Below are 12,773 nucleotides of genomic sequence, written 5' to 3'. Positions count from 1 at the left end.
GCTCCTATTGGTGGAGCTGGATCGGGGGCGGGGCTCCCTTTCGGCGCGGTTTTTGAATTGTTTAGATGCGTCTTTAGGTTTTTTAAAGATGCAGTCTTTACTTATCTTTCTTTTGCCGCGTTATCGTCGCCGGGTTCCCCCGGGTGGGGAGAGTGAAGCCCAGACCTTCCCCCGGCGGGGCTCGGCGCCGGTTGCGCAGGCCTTCCCCGATCGTGGCAGATGAAGAGGAGGAAATGGCGCCGGACGTAATGCTGATTTAAAGCCCCTCAGGGCTGGCTCCTATTGGTGGAGCTGGATCGGGGGCGGGGCTCCCTTTCGGCGCGGTTTTTGAATTGTTTAGATGCGTCTTTAGGTTTTTATGATAATAACTGCCGCTCTGTTAAGGGTAGTAACTGCCACTCCGTCCAGGATACCCCATGGTTTCTGTTAAGTGTAGTAACTGCCGCTCCATGCAGGTTTCTCCCAGGCCCTCTGTTAAGGGTAGTAACTGCTGCTCCGTGCAGGTTACTTCCAGGCCCTCTGGTTAAGGATAGTAACTGCTGCTCCATGCAGGTTATGCCCCTGTTTCTCTTAAGAGTAGTAACTGCTGCTCCATGCAGGTTACCCCCATGTTTCTCTTAAGGATAGTAACTGCCGCTCCATGCAGGTTACCCCCATGTTTCTCTTAAGGGTAGTAACTGCCACTCCATGCAGGTTACCCCCATGTTTCTCTTAAGGGTAGTAATTGCTGCTCCATGCAGGTTACTCCCAGGCCCTCTGTTAAGGGCAGTAACTGCCGCTCCATGCAGGTTACCCCCATGTTTCTCTTAAGAGTAGTAACTGCCACTCCATGCAGGTTACCCCCATGTTTCTCTTAAGGATAGTAACTGCCGCTCCGTGCACGTTACTCCCAGGCCCTCTGTTAAGGGTAGTAACTGCTGCTCCGTGCAGGTTACCCCCATGTTTCTCTTAAGGGTAGTAACTGCCGCTCCGTGCACGTTACTCCCAGGCCCTCTGTTAGGGGTAGTAACTGCTGCTCCGTGCAGGTTACCCCCATGTTTCTCTTAAGGGTAGTAACTGCCGCTCCATGCAGGTTACCCCCATGTTTCTCTTAAGGGTAGTAACTGCCGCTCCGTGCACGTTACTCCCAGGCCCTCTGTTAAGGGTAGTAACTGCTGCTCTGTGCAGGTTCTCTCTCCATGTAGAACTATTACAACCAAAGTTAATATAGATTACCCTGTTTCTTCGTTGCCATCCTTTAGCCTCTAGAGATCTGCTGTATTTATCCCATGTCCTTTTGAATTCCAATATCATTCCCATCTTTACCACCTCTTCTAGGAGGTCGTTCCAGGCAATCACCACCCTCTCTGTGAAGAAATATTTTCTGATGTTGGTCCTCAGTCTTCCCCCTTGCAGTGTCTACTTTTATGTGCCAGCGTGCATAAAAGTACACTGCCCATACTTTTACACGTTTTATTTGAGTTATTTAGCGTTATGCATTTTTGCTGGTAGCTGTCACTCTTGGTGCCACTTTGCCCCTCTCACAGTGCCCTGGGCTTCTTCATAGATGTTGGCGCCCTTTGCTCCTCTTTTGTTACCCTCTTGCCATTGTCAGTGCCCTCTGCCCTCTCTTGGTGCTCTGGGCTCTTCATGCCAATGCCTGTGCTGCTTTGTCCCTCTCTCAGTGCTTTGGGGTATTCCTGCCACTGTTGGTAATGCTTTGCCCCTCTCGTGGTGTCTTGAAGGGTTCTCACCACCCTTTGCTCTGCCTTACCCCTCTCGCAGTGCCTTCAGCTGTTCATGCTACTGTTGGTGTCACTCCCCCCCCTTGGTGTCTTGGAGGGCTATTCCCTCTGCTGCTATTGGCTGTCTGCTAGGTTTCATTAAATTTGAATAGAAAACCCGAACTTTCCAAACACCGCAGCACTGTGCTGGGACCCTGGCGAACCTCAAGAGCAGTCCCTGAGAACCGAAGAACAGGTTTAAAAAAAAAAAAAAAAACCCCGAAACTCCAGGTCAGACTCCGTGACTTGCTAGGTATGAAAGTGATTTTCAAACGCAACAAGAGAGAGGAGGAAGAACACAGTGGGACATGGGAAGGAGGGCACACAGACACTGGGGGAAACCGTCACAGAGAGGAAGGGGAAGTTCTCGTGGGAAGCAAGGGGAGAAGGAGAGAAGGAAGAGGACAGGAAGGCAAAGCTTAGGCCTTGTGCGGAGGAAGAAGGAAGAGGAGCGCAAGCAGACTTGAAGCAATGGAAAGGGAAGGAGGAGAGGGGAGAAAAGAGGCCGAGCAATTCACAAAATTCCCCTTGCCCACTCGGAGCAGTAACCTTTATGGAAAGAAGGCACCCTTCCCCGAGCGGCTCGCTCTCACACATTTCCTTAAAGAGGCCGCAGCAACCCCAGTCATATTCTGTCTGCGGCGGAGAAAAACCACACAGAGCCAAAAGTAGAGGTTAAGTGATGACCTTTAGGATTACGTAACAAGCACATATCCAGTGGCACAGGGCCTGGGCCACGCTCCCCATGCCTTAATTTGCGCGAGTAAACAATCTCCAGAGGCAGCATCAGTGCAGATCTTTTAACATTGCTTTGCATTAATCTGCTCAGGCCTTGCTCAGTACACTGGTATTTATAAATTACTTTGCACTGCGTTAAATCAGGTCTGTGGAAGGCCACAGCCAGGCCTCATGTCACTGAGATTTAAACATTTCCTCCCATGTCGTAAAGAAGGGGCTGTCTTTACCAGTTTGCCCTGCATATTTTGCTGGCTGGTTTAGTTAGCCTGAATGAACTGCAATGAACAAGATGCCAACATTTAAGAGCACAAAGTTTATTGTTGTTGTGTGAAAGAATCTTCTTGTTTTTAGAGAAAGTATGACCTTGGGATGACCTTTGTCTTCAAAAATGCCAGTAACAGCACTATTTGTCTGTTTATGCTGCCAACAAGTGCAATATTTATACAACTAAACCTGGTCAAACTAGTTCTGGATACAGGGTGCTGCCTTTCTGAGAAATAGCAAATAAAAATAGAAACTTCATGCCCAATTATAGTCTTTTAATTTTCTGAAAATTGCAAGCATTCGTTTTCTCTAAAATGTTAACCTTTACTATGTTAGAGCAGCATGTAAAAAGTTAATATTTTTCCACACTTGATCGTAGAGATCCAAATCTAAACAAATCCCATGCACAGCCAAGCTCACTAAACAAGGTTTCTTTCTTGAATTCTTCAGCAAAATGTATGGGTATTTTCATGCAGCAAGCTAACAAGCTGACAAGGGGCTGGAGCTGAGCAGGCTGGCTAAAGTAGACAGGATTCTCCTACTAACTCATAGGCCACTGGACGCGTGTTTTCCCTTACCTCTTATTCAGTAAGGGGCCGAAAACGCGCATCCAATCTGCCGAACCTAATAGCGCCCGCAACATGCAAATGCATGTTGATGGCCCTACTAGGTATTCCTGCGCGATTCACAAAGCAAAATGTGCAGCCAAGCCGCACATTTTGCTTTCAGAAATTAGCGCCTACCCAAAGGTAGGCGCTAATTTCTTCGGGCACCGGGAAAGTGCACAGAAAAGCAGTAAAAACTGCTTTTCTGTGCACCCTCCGACTTAATATCATGGCGATATTAAGTCGGAGGTCCCGAAACTTTCCAAAGGTAAAAAAAAAAGAAAAAAGAATTTGAAGTCCGCTGGTGGCTGTCGGGTCAAAAACCGGCGTCTGTCAGTGGGCTCGAGAACCGACGCCGGCAAAATTGAGCATCAGCTGTCAAACCCGCTGACAGCTGCCGCTCCTTTTGCCCATTTTTACCGCCGGGCCTCATTTAAATACAGAATTGCGCGCACAGGAGAGTGGCCTGTGTGCGCACCGGGAGAGCGGGACTTTACTGAATCGGCCCGATAGCTAGCAGAGCTGTTCCTTTAGCTCAAATGTCCTCGGTTTAGAGTCAAAAGATTATAGGGTCAAATCATAAAATCCCCTCTCCAGTAAAAAAATAAATAAAAATAAGGTATGAAAGGGCAGAGGTTACAGTGAGTCTGAAACATTTACAGTTTAGCATCTTCCAATATCATTTAACTAGAAAAATTGCCTGTCTGCATGGCAGACAATATATTTTTGAAAGGGAGAAGCTGTGCATCTGTGTTTCTCTTTACGTGAGGTTGTCTGCAGCTCTCACTGCTGCCGCCTATACAACCTGACCCCATAATAGCAATAAACTCCACTACCGAAGAATTTATTTACAAATAGGGAACGGTGAGGGTCAAAAGTCTTCAGCCTCACCTCTAACCCTTAAAGCCTAAAGGCAGGAGGAATAACCTTCAGAAAGTCCTCCATCCATCCATCCCGGATTATTACAGAATGACTGTGTAGTGAAAGTAAAAGATGTGTCACTGAAATGGGCACTCACCCTTCTGCTGGTTTATCCATGGCAAAAAGATGGAATCGTAAATAATTTCATAGAGGCACATAACAAGCAGTGATACTTGTCCTCTGTCAATCAAGAGACTAACAGGGCAATTATTAAAAAAAATAAAATAAATGATATATATATATATATATATATATATATATATATATTTTAGTTGTGTATTTACAATTTTCCTGAACTCCTGCAAGTAGCCACACTTGAAACATTGCTACAAATTCCCTCACAAGTGCTGGATCAGTTCATAAAGCACAAGTGATTTCATTCATAACTAATATAGACCAATTAGATCCAGTGAGTGAGAGGATTTGCTTGCTAACCTGACATTGGCCAGGGCTGCTAGGGAATTTCTGGCGATTCACTTGAATAATCTGAAAACTAATGAGTTCGGTCAGATCAAAATGTGTAAATGTATACCGTAGTGTCATCGCCTGGAGTGGCTGAGAAGATAGAAACATAGAAATGACTGCAGAAGAAGAGCAAACGGTCCATCCAGTCTGCCCAGAAAGCTTTCATACTTGCTTTTTTTTTTCTCATACTTATCTGATACTCTTGGCCCTTAGTAACTTTTTGGTTCTATTTCACTTCCACCCCCGCCATAGCTGCCGAGAGCAGTGCTGGAGCTGCATAAGTGAAGTATCTAGCTTAATTGGTTAGGGGTAGTAACTGCCGCAATAAGCAAGCTACACCCATGCTTATTTGTTTACCCAGCCTGTGCAAAGATGCCCATGGAATGGTAAGAGACCTTGCATAAAAGCAGAATATACTTCTGAAATAGAAGCCTTGTACTAAAAATGAAGCTGGAACTGGCAGTATTGTATAGTGGATGCAAGTCTAAATTATTACCCCTATTACTCTCATCACTGTCCTCATTCTGGGGAAGGGGGTGGACCCAGTTCTCCATTCACATGGATTCTCTGGCGGAAAGGAATAGACTCACTCACAGTCTGTTTATGCCAACATCCACTTTGCTGAATGATCAGTTTTTCCAGCATCTGTATTCAACACTTTAACAGTTCCTCAGCAATAAAAAAAAAAAAAAAATGTTGTTGTTTATACAGCACAGCAGTTGCAGGGCTTATCACACAGAAGTTGTCTTCCACACGAGCCCTTGGTCCATTTAGTTCAGGCTCTTGTTCTCCCCTAGCAGAGCACAGCTTTATGCTATTGATCCCCGGGTGTCTTTCCTACTAACCTGAGACAGCCTGGCACTCACTCAAAGGTATATCACCAGGCTGGCCGGCACCCTGGGCAGAACAAGGTGGGGTGGGAGTGTCCCCTTCCAAAGTTGCCATCTACTTGTGGGCTGGGAGAGGACAGGTGTAGGTAACCAGAGCACGTAATATCCAGGCCAAAGAGGAGCCTGCTTCTGCTTGCTTTAGGGCCATGTGTCGGCACAGCTTCAAAGGGCTGCTTCCCTGACCCTCTGCCTAGAGGTGCCAAATTCTTAAATCTGGCCCTGGTGGGGGGAATCCACCCCATCCACAGTGCAGAAGTGCTGGCCAGCTGTGGGAAGGGCCCCCTCCACTAATGCAGCTGCACGCCATTGGCAACCCAATGTATTGTCTGATAACAGGACTGCTGGTCACTGGAGAGGGTCCCCGGCTGGCCTCTAGCATACAGCCATATCCTCAGAGGGGACAGCCCTCCCGTTGCGGCCAGAGCCTGCTGCAGCTCCTGCAGAGCACCTTGGCACCTCACCCCTAATAATGCATGCTGGTATCTCTCTAGCCCAGCATCTTGCCCTCCCTCTTCTGATGGTGCTGCTCGCATACATCTTCTGCTTTCTCTTTTTCCTTCCCAGGACACCAAGGCTTCTCTCGTTTCATTCAGAACATATCACTCTTTCTCCTGGGGGGAATATTTCCCTTTAGAACATCCCACCATAATGCAGATTGCATGCATCAAACCATTCTTTAATCGCAAATTCATTAATAACACCCAACAATTATTTCTCTTCCTTCTGTACACCAAATAGGCTACATCTTCCTTAAATTACCTTCACTGGCTTCACCCTCTTCGATCATTCCATCTGTATTCCTTCATTGTATTATTTGGGTGAGGCCATCCTATTAGACAAAGATGTCCTGGGCTTAAACATATTCATTCCTCATTTTGTGACCTTGAAAACGTCCCATAGCCTCCCTGCATTCAAACTTGCATTGAAAGATGTCTGGAGGAGGGACATGGTAGCCACGCTGGGCATCTTCTTATTGGTGTGTATGCAGGGGGGATAAAATCTTTCATAAACAGCTGGCCAACCCTGTATTTTATGACATTGAGTAAACAGAGTCTGAATTGGTTTTGACTTGCTCCAGTGATTCCTGATGCCTGAGTCTGCTGAAGAGACCCTCAGACCAAGCCATGCAATGTTAGATTCACAATTTGAGTGCTGTTGTGGAGAATCAGTAGAGTGAACCTTGCACACAGAGAAGTAGTACAAGGAAGTGTGACTACAGCAAGTTTGCTGGCCTAAAACTTCCTGTTTCTTTGATAACCTTGTTCCTCTTTACAGCATCAAGAGCACAACTTGTGCGCCGTATTGCGGAAAGTATTACTTAATGTCTAAAACAACTGTTCTCAGAATGCCTTTAGGGCTTGATTTACTAACGCTTTTCTCCCATTCTGTGTCTATGGAGAAAAAAAAAAAGCTTAGTACCTTAAAATAATTAAGAACCGCATACAAAGTCTTGTGTTGCAAGGTGTAGACTTCATGCCTAAATTGGAACTGGACACCAGTTATCTGATTTCAGAACAGAAAGTAGCAAAGAAGTAATAATAATAGAGGGTGCGAGAGAGAGAGAAGGAGACAGAGAGTGAGTGAGTGAAAGAGATGCGTTCACCTCAGGACAATCGTCGACACAGTAACCGGGGCCATAGCAATACTATGGTGATGACACATGGCACATATATGTAAAATATAACATCACCAATTGTTCAATATGCCTGTAAATGTGCTCTCTAAAACCTCACATGTGACCTATCTAGGAGGAGATGCAGGTTTCCCACCCACCCGTTCTCAAACACTGTCAGGCTGATTTAACCCCCCTCACCCCCGTGCATAAAAAACTGGGGCTATGCGAGTGGCTGGGCCTTGCGCACGCTGCGCCCATTTTAGAAGAAGCCCAGCCGCGTGCATAACCCCTGTTACGCACAGAAGAAGCCAGGCCTCTATGAAGGAGCGGTCCCGGGGGCGGGGAGGGGCGGGCCGGGACAGTGCCTTGCTGATTAAAAGGTAAAAAAAAAAGGAGGGGTTTAGAGGGTGAGGAGGAGAGGGGGAGGGGAAGGGGAAGGGAGGTTAGGGTAGGGGGTAGGAAATTTCCCTCCCAGTCCGCTCCTAAATTGGAGAGGGAACTGGGAAAAGGGACCATCGCGTCGCCGCACGTAAATTAAACATTTATCCCCCGTGTGCGCGCGCGGATGTTAAAATCCGCCATGCATGTGCGCTTGCCCCTCGTATTTTATAGCACGCACGTGCGCCAACGCACGCATGTTATAAAATAGCTGTGTCCATGTGCACGCGCACAAGGACACACACGCGTAAGTTTTAAAATCTACCACTAAATATGCATGAGATGTATTTGCACGCACCGCCCCCACTGCATGTAAATGCATCTCATGCATATTCATGTTGGATATCCTGAAAACCTGACTGGTCTGAGGTACTCGAAGACTAAAGCTGCCTCTCCCTGCTCTACATTCAGGGTGCCCCCTTGTCCCAGGTGATTAAACCTGGCATAGAAACCACCACCACTTAAGAATTGCATTTTCCATTCAGGCAAGGGATATATATGTGACTATGCACATTATTTTATTTGATATAAACATTGCTAACTAATGTGATGATCACTATACGTAAACCCCAAATAGATTTTAATAATCACAGCAATACTTGTTTCAAAAAGCACTTGTCATACGGAAATTTTAGCACCAGATTTTAAACACAAGTTAAAAGAAAAGTCACCATAGCTTTGGCTTGTCTTAGAGGAGCGGTACTATCTAGAGTCTTAAGGATGCCAACTTCTCTTCTAGTTAGCTTTAATGCCTCCTCTTTTGGTCTTATCCCTGGGCCTCCTTTCTTTTATGTTACATTTGACATTCTCCCTGTTACTACAAACCTCCTTTCCGTGAATCTGCTCATCATGTGTTTGTGCTGAATTCATGCTTTACATGAATTAGAATGATGGCTCCATGGACCTCTGCAGCACCCCTAACTCTACTTAGAATTATAATAACAGGAGTGGATAAGTAGCAGAAGTTTCAACAAATTTAAACTTTTTTTATATTTTTTATTTCCAAAAGGATGAAATAAAAATGAAAAGCAGTTCGGGGGTACTCATCGAGTCATGTTTATTTTAACAGTCTCCTGAATTACATACATAGGATTTTGGCAAGTATACCACTCCCTTAATGGTGGATAAGCAAGTTTTATCCAAATCTAAATGCAGAGTCCAGCCGGATTTAGCAAGCTGTCTCTAGGATGCATTTCAATGCACAAGTAGAACCTCCAAGGGTGAGGATGAATTGGGAAATAATTTATCAGGGCTGGGATGAAAAAGTGTCTTGCTGAGGGGTCAGCCAATGAAAAGAACTAAAATGAATCATAGAGCCTAAGTCTTCTTGTCTGCCAAGACCCTGCTCCAGCCAGTAGATCTATACCAGTCAGCTTAAATCATTCACAAAAATTAAAATGCAAATTGTGTTTCGTGGGATTTCCTCCTTATGTGTCTGCTTTTGCCACACACTGTCACCACTCATGCAGGCTCTAAGATGTGACAATGTTTCTGCTTGTAAAGAATGATTGAATTGGGATTTTCAGACAGAATTTATTAAATTCTCTTTCTTTTCAGTCAGCAAGTGTTCTTGCATCTATAATTCCTGCTAAAATGTCTTAGATTGTTTTCCAGTATTTCCATATAAAGAAGATTCCAGTTGCATCACGTTAGTAGCCAGTCAACTGTTTGGTTTTATTCTATAATCCTATAAAAAGTTATAATCCTGCAACATATGTCAATTTGTTGGTTAAAAGAGGTTACAAGAAAATTTCCTGAAAAAAAAAGTAATGGAATTTAATCTGGGACAGATAAATCATGATGTTGACTCATATAACTTTGCCAAAAATACATTTCAGTTTGTTTGGTGCATGACACTGAACTCATAAAAAAATTAAAATTAATGAGTAATGATCTAAGTTTCATTTTAGAAAGCCCTGTAAAACATGACTCTTCCTATATCTTTTCGGCTCAGTATGGGATTTTATGCGGCATTTATCCTTCAGGTTCTGAGCTTTTTAATACAGGTTCTGACACACTCAGCCAATCTGACCACATCAGAGATCACCAAATTTTGCTTCATTTTTTTCCAGATTTATGAATAAAAATAATAATACATTTCTTGTTTCACGCCTTCCCACCAAAGTGCTCAAGGCATGTAACAGCATTTAAAACCCTATAAACATATGGCTCAGTTAACAGTATATGCACTAAGAACTAAAAGTACTGGGAACGCTGTACACACCACTTACCTATGCATTGACCACAGCAGCGCAGGCACATGGTCCCTGGGGAAGACCCCTGTGATGAGGACACTGAAAGTGCAGATGAGGGGACCGAGGAAATCAATGACGAGTAGCATGATGGTGCCCCTCCAAGGCGAGCAGTGCTGACTGGGCAAGCAAGGAAAATCACTGAGCTCAAAACAGTGAGGACAAAGACTGAAGGTTGTAGAAGCTGGATAGAACCAGGCTGTTTCTTGTGGTGGTTTGTTTTTAGGTATACAACATAGAGCACTCACATCTAGAAAGGAGATTTTTCTCCACACTGCTTTTTAAAGCAGCAGCACTAGACAGAGTCAGAATTTGCCACTTGCCTGTTTCCTGTCTGTTGCTTCCCTTTTTCTTAGCCTCAGTTTGCAAGGAAGGGAAACTCTTCAGATTGTATTTGCCAAGCCTTTTTACACTTTATTGAAACATCTCACAGACAAACTTCAGCTAGGGTAGAGATGCCAGTGATATCATTTCAATCTCATAACATTCCACCTTTGCTATAATTGAAATTGCTTTGCCCCAAAATATTAACATGCATGCTCTAAAAAGGTGTTATGTCTGCCGGCCACGGCTCCCCGCGACCGGCCTCCTCCACCCACCTCTCCGGCGCGGCACCTTTGGGGCCAGGCATGCTGGCTACAGTGGCCAGCCGCTCCAGGGGCAATCCCTCACAGGCCTCTCCTCCGGCGCGCCAGTAGGCCCCTCTGCCGGAGCCTTCTCTCACATGCAGCCGTCCTCAGCGCGGGCCCCTCCCCCTCGGGCCTTTCTAGGCCCGCGCGCGCGTTTCTGCTCTAAATTTAAAGGGATCGTGGCATGAAATTGCCACGGCCCCTCCTTTCTGCTCCACCTTTCCTTTTCCTATTTAAGGCAAGGTTTGGCTTGCAGACCTTGCCTTGGCTTCTTGCTTTCTAGGTCCTCTATCCTGTTCCTCCCCAGAGGATCTCTCCTGTGTTCCTGATCTCTTTGACCTTTGTCTGGAATTCGATCCACGCCTGGAACCACGACTACGAGAACTGCCATCTGCCCTGACTCTCACCTGGAACTGCGACTACGAGAACTGCCGCCTGCCCTGACAGTCGCCTACTACTCTACTCTCAAGTCTTCATGCCGGCTTCCGGACCCGGTCCCAGTCTCCATCCAGCACCATCTCCTCTTCTGCCAAAGACCCCACGTAAGTCCAGCCGGTCCAGGTACTCAAGGGCTCAACTTGAAGGGAAAAGGGGCTGGTACTGGTGAAGCTCCAGCGGGGTCTCTGCTCCATCCCGGCCTCGCCTACCGATGGTGGGGACCTCTGGGGATTTCCCTCACAGGGTGGCGCCAACTCCACCTTGAGCAAGGGTCCATCTCCCGGAGTCAAAACATAAGACCAGCAATATTAACTTGTAGAACTGACGACTTGGGTAAACATATTTTGCAAAGCTGAATATGTTTCACTTCAGCTGTTTTCTTTACTTTTCTAGTTTTGGTGTGGTATGGCCTTTCTACTTCTCCTAGAGTTAGCTCTTCACACTCTCTGGTTTCAGATCCATTGAGCTCTGAAGGTCACAAAGTGGTAGGCTCAGGAGGTGACATGGCCACTGTGTCCTCTTCCATAGCTGTGATTAATTGTCCTGTATTTTGTTAATCTTAAGGAATCTTCTATTTCGCTGGTACAAGTTTTCATCTGCAGCTACAATATATGAGCAAGGTGCCACCTTCTCCATACAAGTCCCAAGTCTCCACATTCCTTTTTTTTTTTTCTCAAGAGTAATTGTTGCATTTGTGTTGGTTGCCCAACAGCTAAATCTGGAAGTTCTTTGGCTCCATGAGCATAGCAGAGATTGACTTTGTGGAAGTAATGTGTGATTTGGTCTGTTACTCCCTCTGTTATTCTGGGAAGCTGAAGCTTTCTGGCCATCAGGAACACTGTCCATGTTTGTCTGAGCATCAACAGGAGCTTAAGGGGTTTAGTCTGGATGGATGTCTTCATCTAGGTTTATTTTTTGGGGAATTTGTTTGACTGTGTTAGGCCAAGGGGTGGGGGAGGGGATTGGACCAAGAAGAGAGTTGGGGGGGGGGGTCAGGACTGATGAGGTGGTTTTTATTGTTTCATTATTGCAGGTGAGGAGAATGGTGAATTTGGCTTTCAGGATGTATCTTAACTATTTTAACTGCTGCTTCTGCCTTCTCACCAGATTGGCAATGATATGAAGAGGATGTAATAAGCTCAAACCCCCAGTCACTGGTGAACTGAGAAAACTTCTCGCTTGCGAATTATGACTCATTACCTGATGTGACTGAGTAAGGAATCTTATGATGACTGAACTGTGCCTTGTAGTACTCTACAGTGGTTTTGAAAGTAATGGCTGTGATTGGGTCCAACACCCAGAAAACAGAGAAATAGTCAACCATCACCAGGTAGTCCTGGCCTGGCAATGAAAACAAGTTGATGCCTAGCTTGCTCAATGGAGGGTTGGTAGCACAAGAGACGTGAGAAGCTTCTTTGACTGGTTACTTAGATATTCATTGCAAGTGCCACAATCCTGCACCTCTTCTTTCACCTCTAAATTCAAGAGGGGCCAGAAGAGGACATTGGCTGCCAATTGAATTTAGAATTCAATATAAAACTTTATGCTTAATACATAAAGCGGTCTACGCCGAACAGGTAGACTGGATGAATGCAGTTATTCGCATCCGTACTCCTCAGCGAAATTTACGGTCAGCAGGCAAAGGTCTTCTCACAATCCCCTCGGTTTCCACAGCCAGACTTACATCTGTTAGAGAAAGGGCGGTGTCATTAGCAGGTCCAGATCTTTGGAATTCCCTACCCATTGAATTAAGGC

General features: G+C 45.6%; 1 protein-coding gene across 1 annotated transcript in view; it reads right to left on the bottom strand.

The window, feature by feature from the left end:
• The window catches only part of LOC115099085 (V-type proton ATPase subunit S1-like), a 120,644-nt gene extending 110,398 nt beyond the window's left edge, over nucleotides 1–10,246 (bottom strand). Inside the window, exon 1 of the mRNA XM_029616397.1 lies at nucleotides 9,931–10,246. Within this exon, the coding sequence (XP_029472257.1) occupies nucleotides 9,931–10,040 (110 nt within the window). The 5' untranslated portion in view covers nucleotides 10,041–10,246. The remainder of the gene's footprint in view (nucleotides 1–9,930) is intronic.
• Between the last annotated feature and the right edge of the window lie 2,527 nt (nucleotides 10,247–12,773).

The sequence above is a fragment of the Rhinatrema bivittatum genome, chromosome 9, assembly GCF_901001135.1.
Source record: "Rhinatrema bivittatum chromosome 9, aRhiBiv1.1, whole genome shotgun sequence".
Taxonomy (NCBI): Eukaryota; Metazoa; Chordata; class Amphibia; order Gymnophiona; family Rhinatrematidae; genus Rhinatrema; species Rhinatrema bivittatum.
The sequence above is the reverse complement of the archived record's forward strand: the minus strand, read 5'-3'. Positions and strand labels throughout refer to the sequence as shown.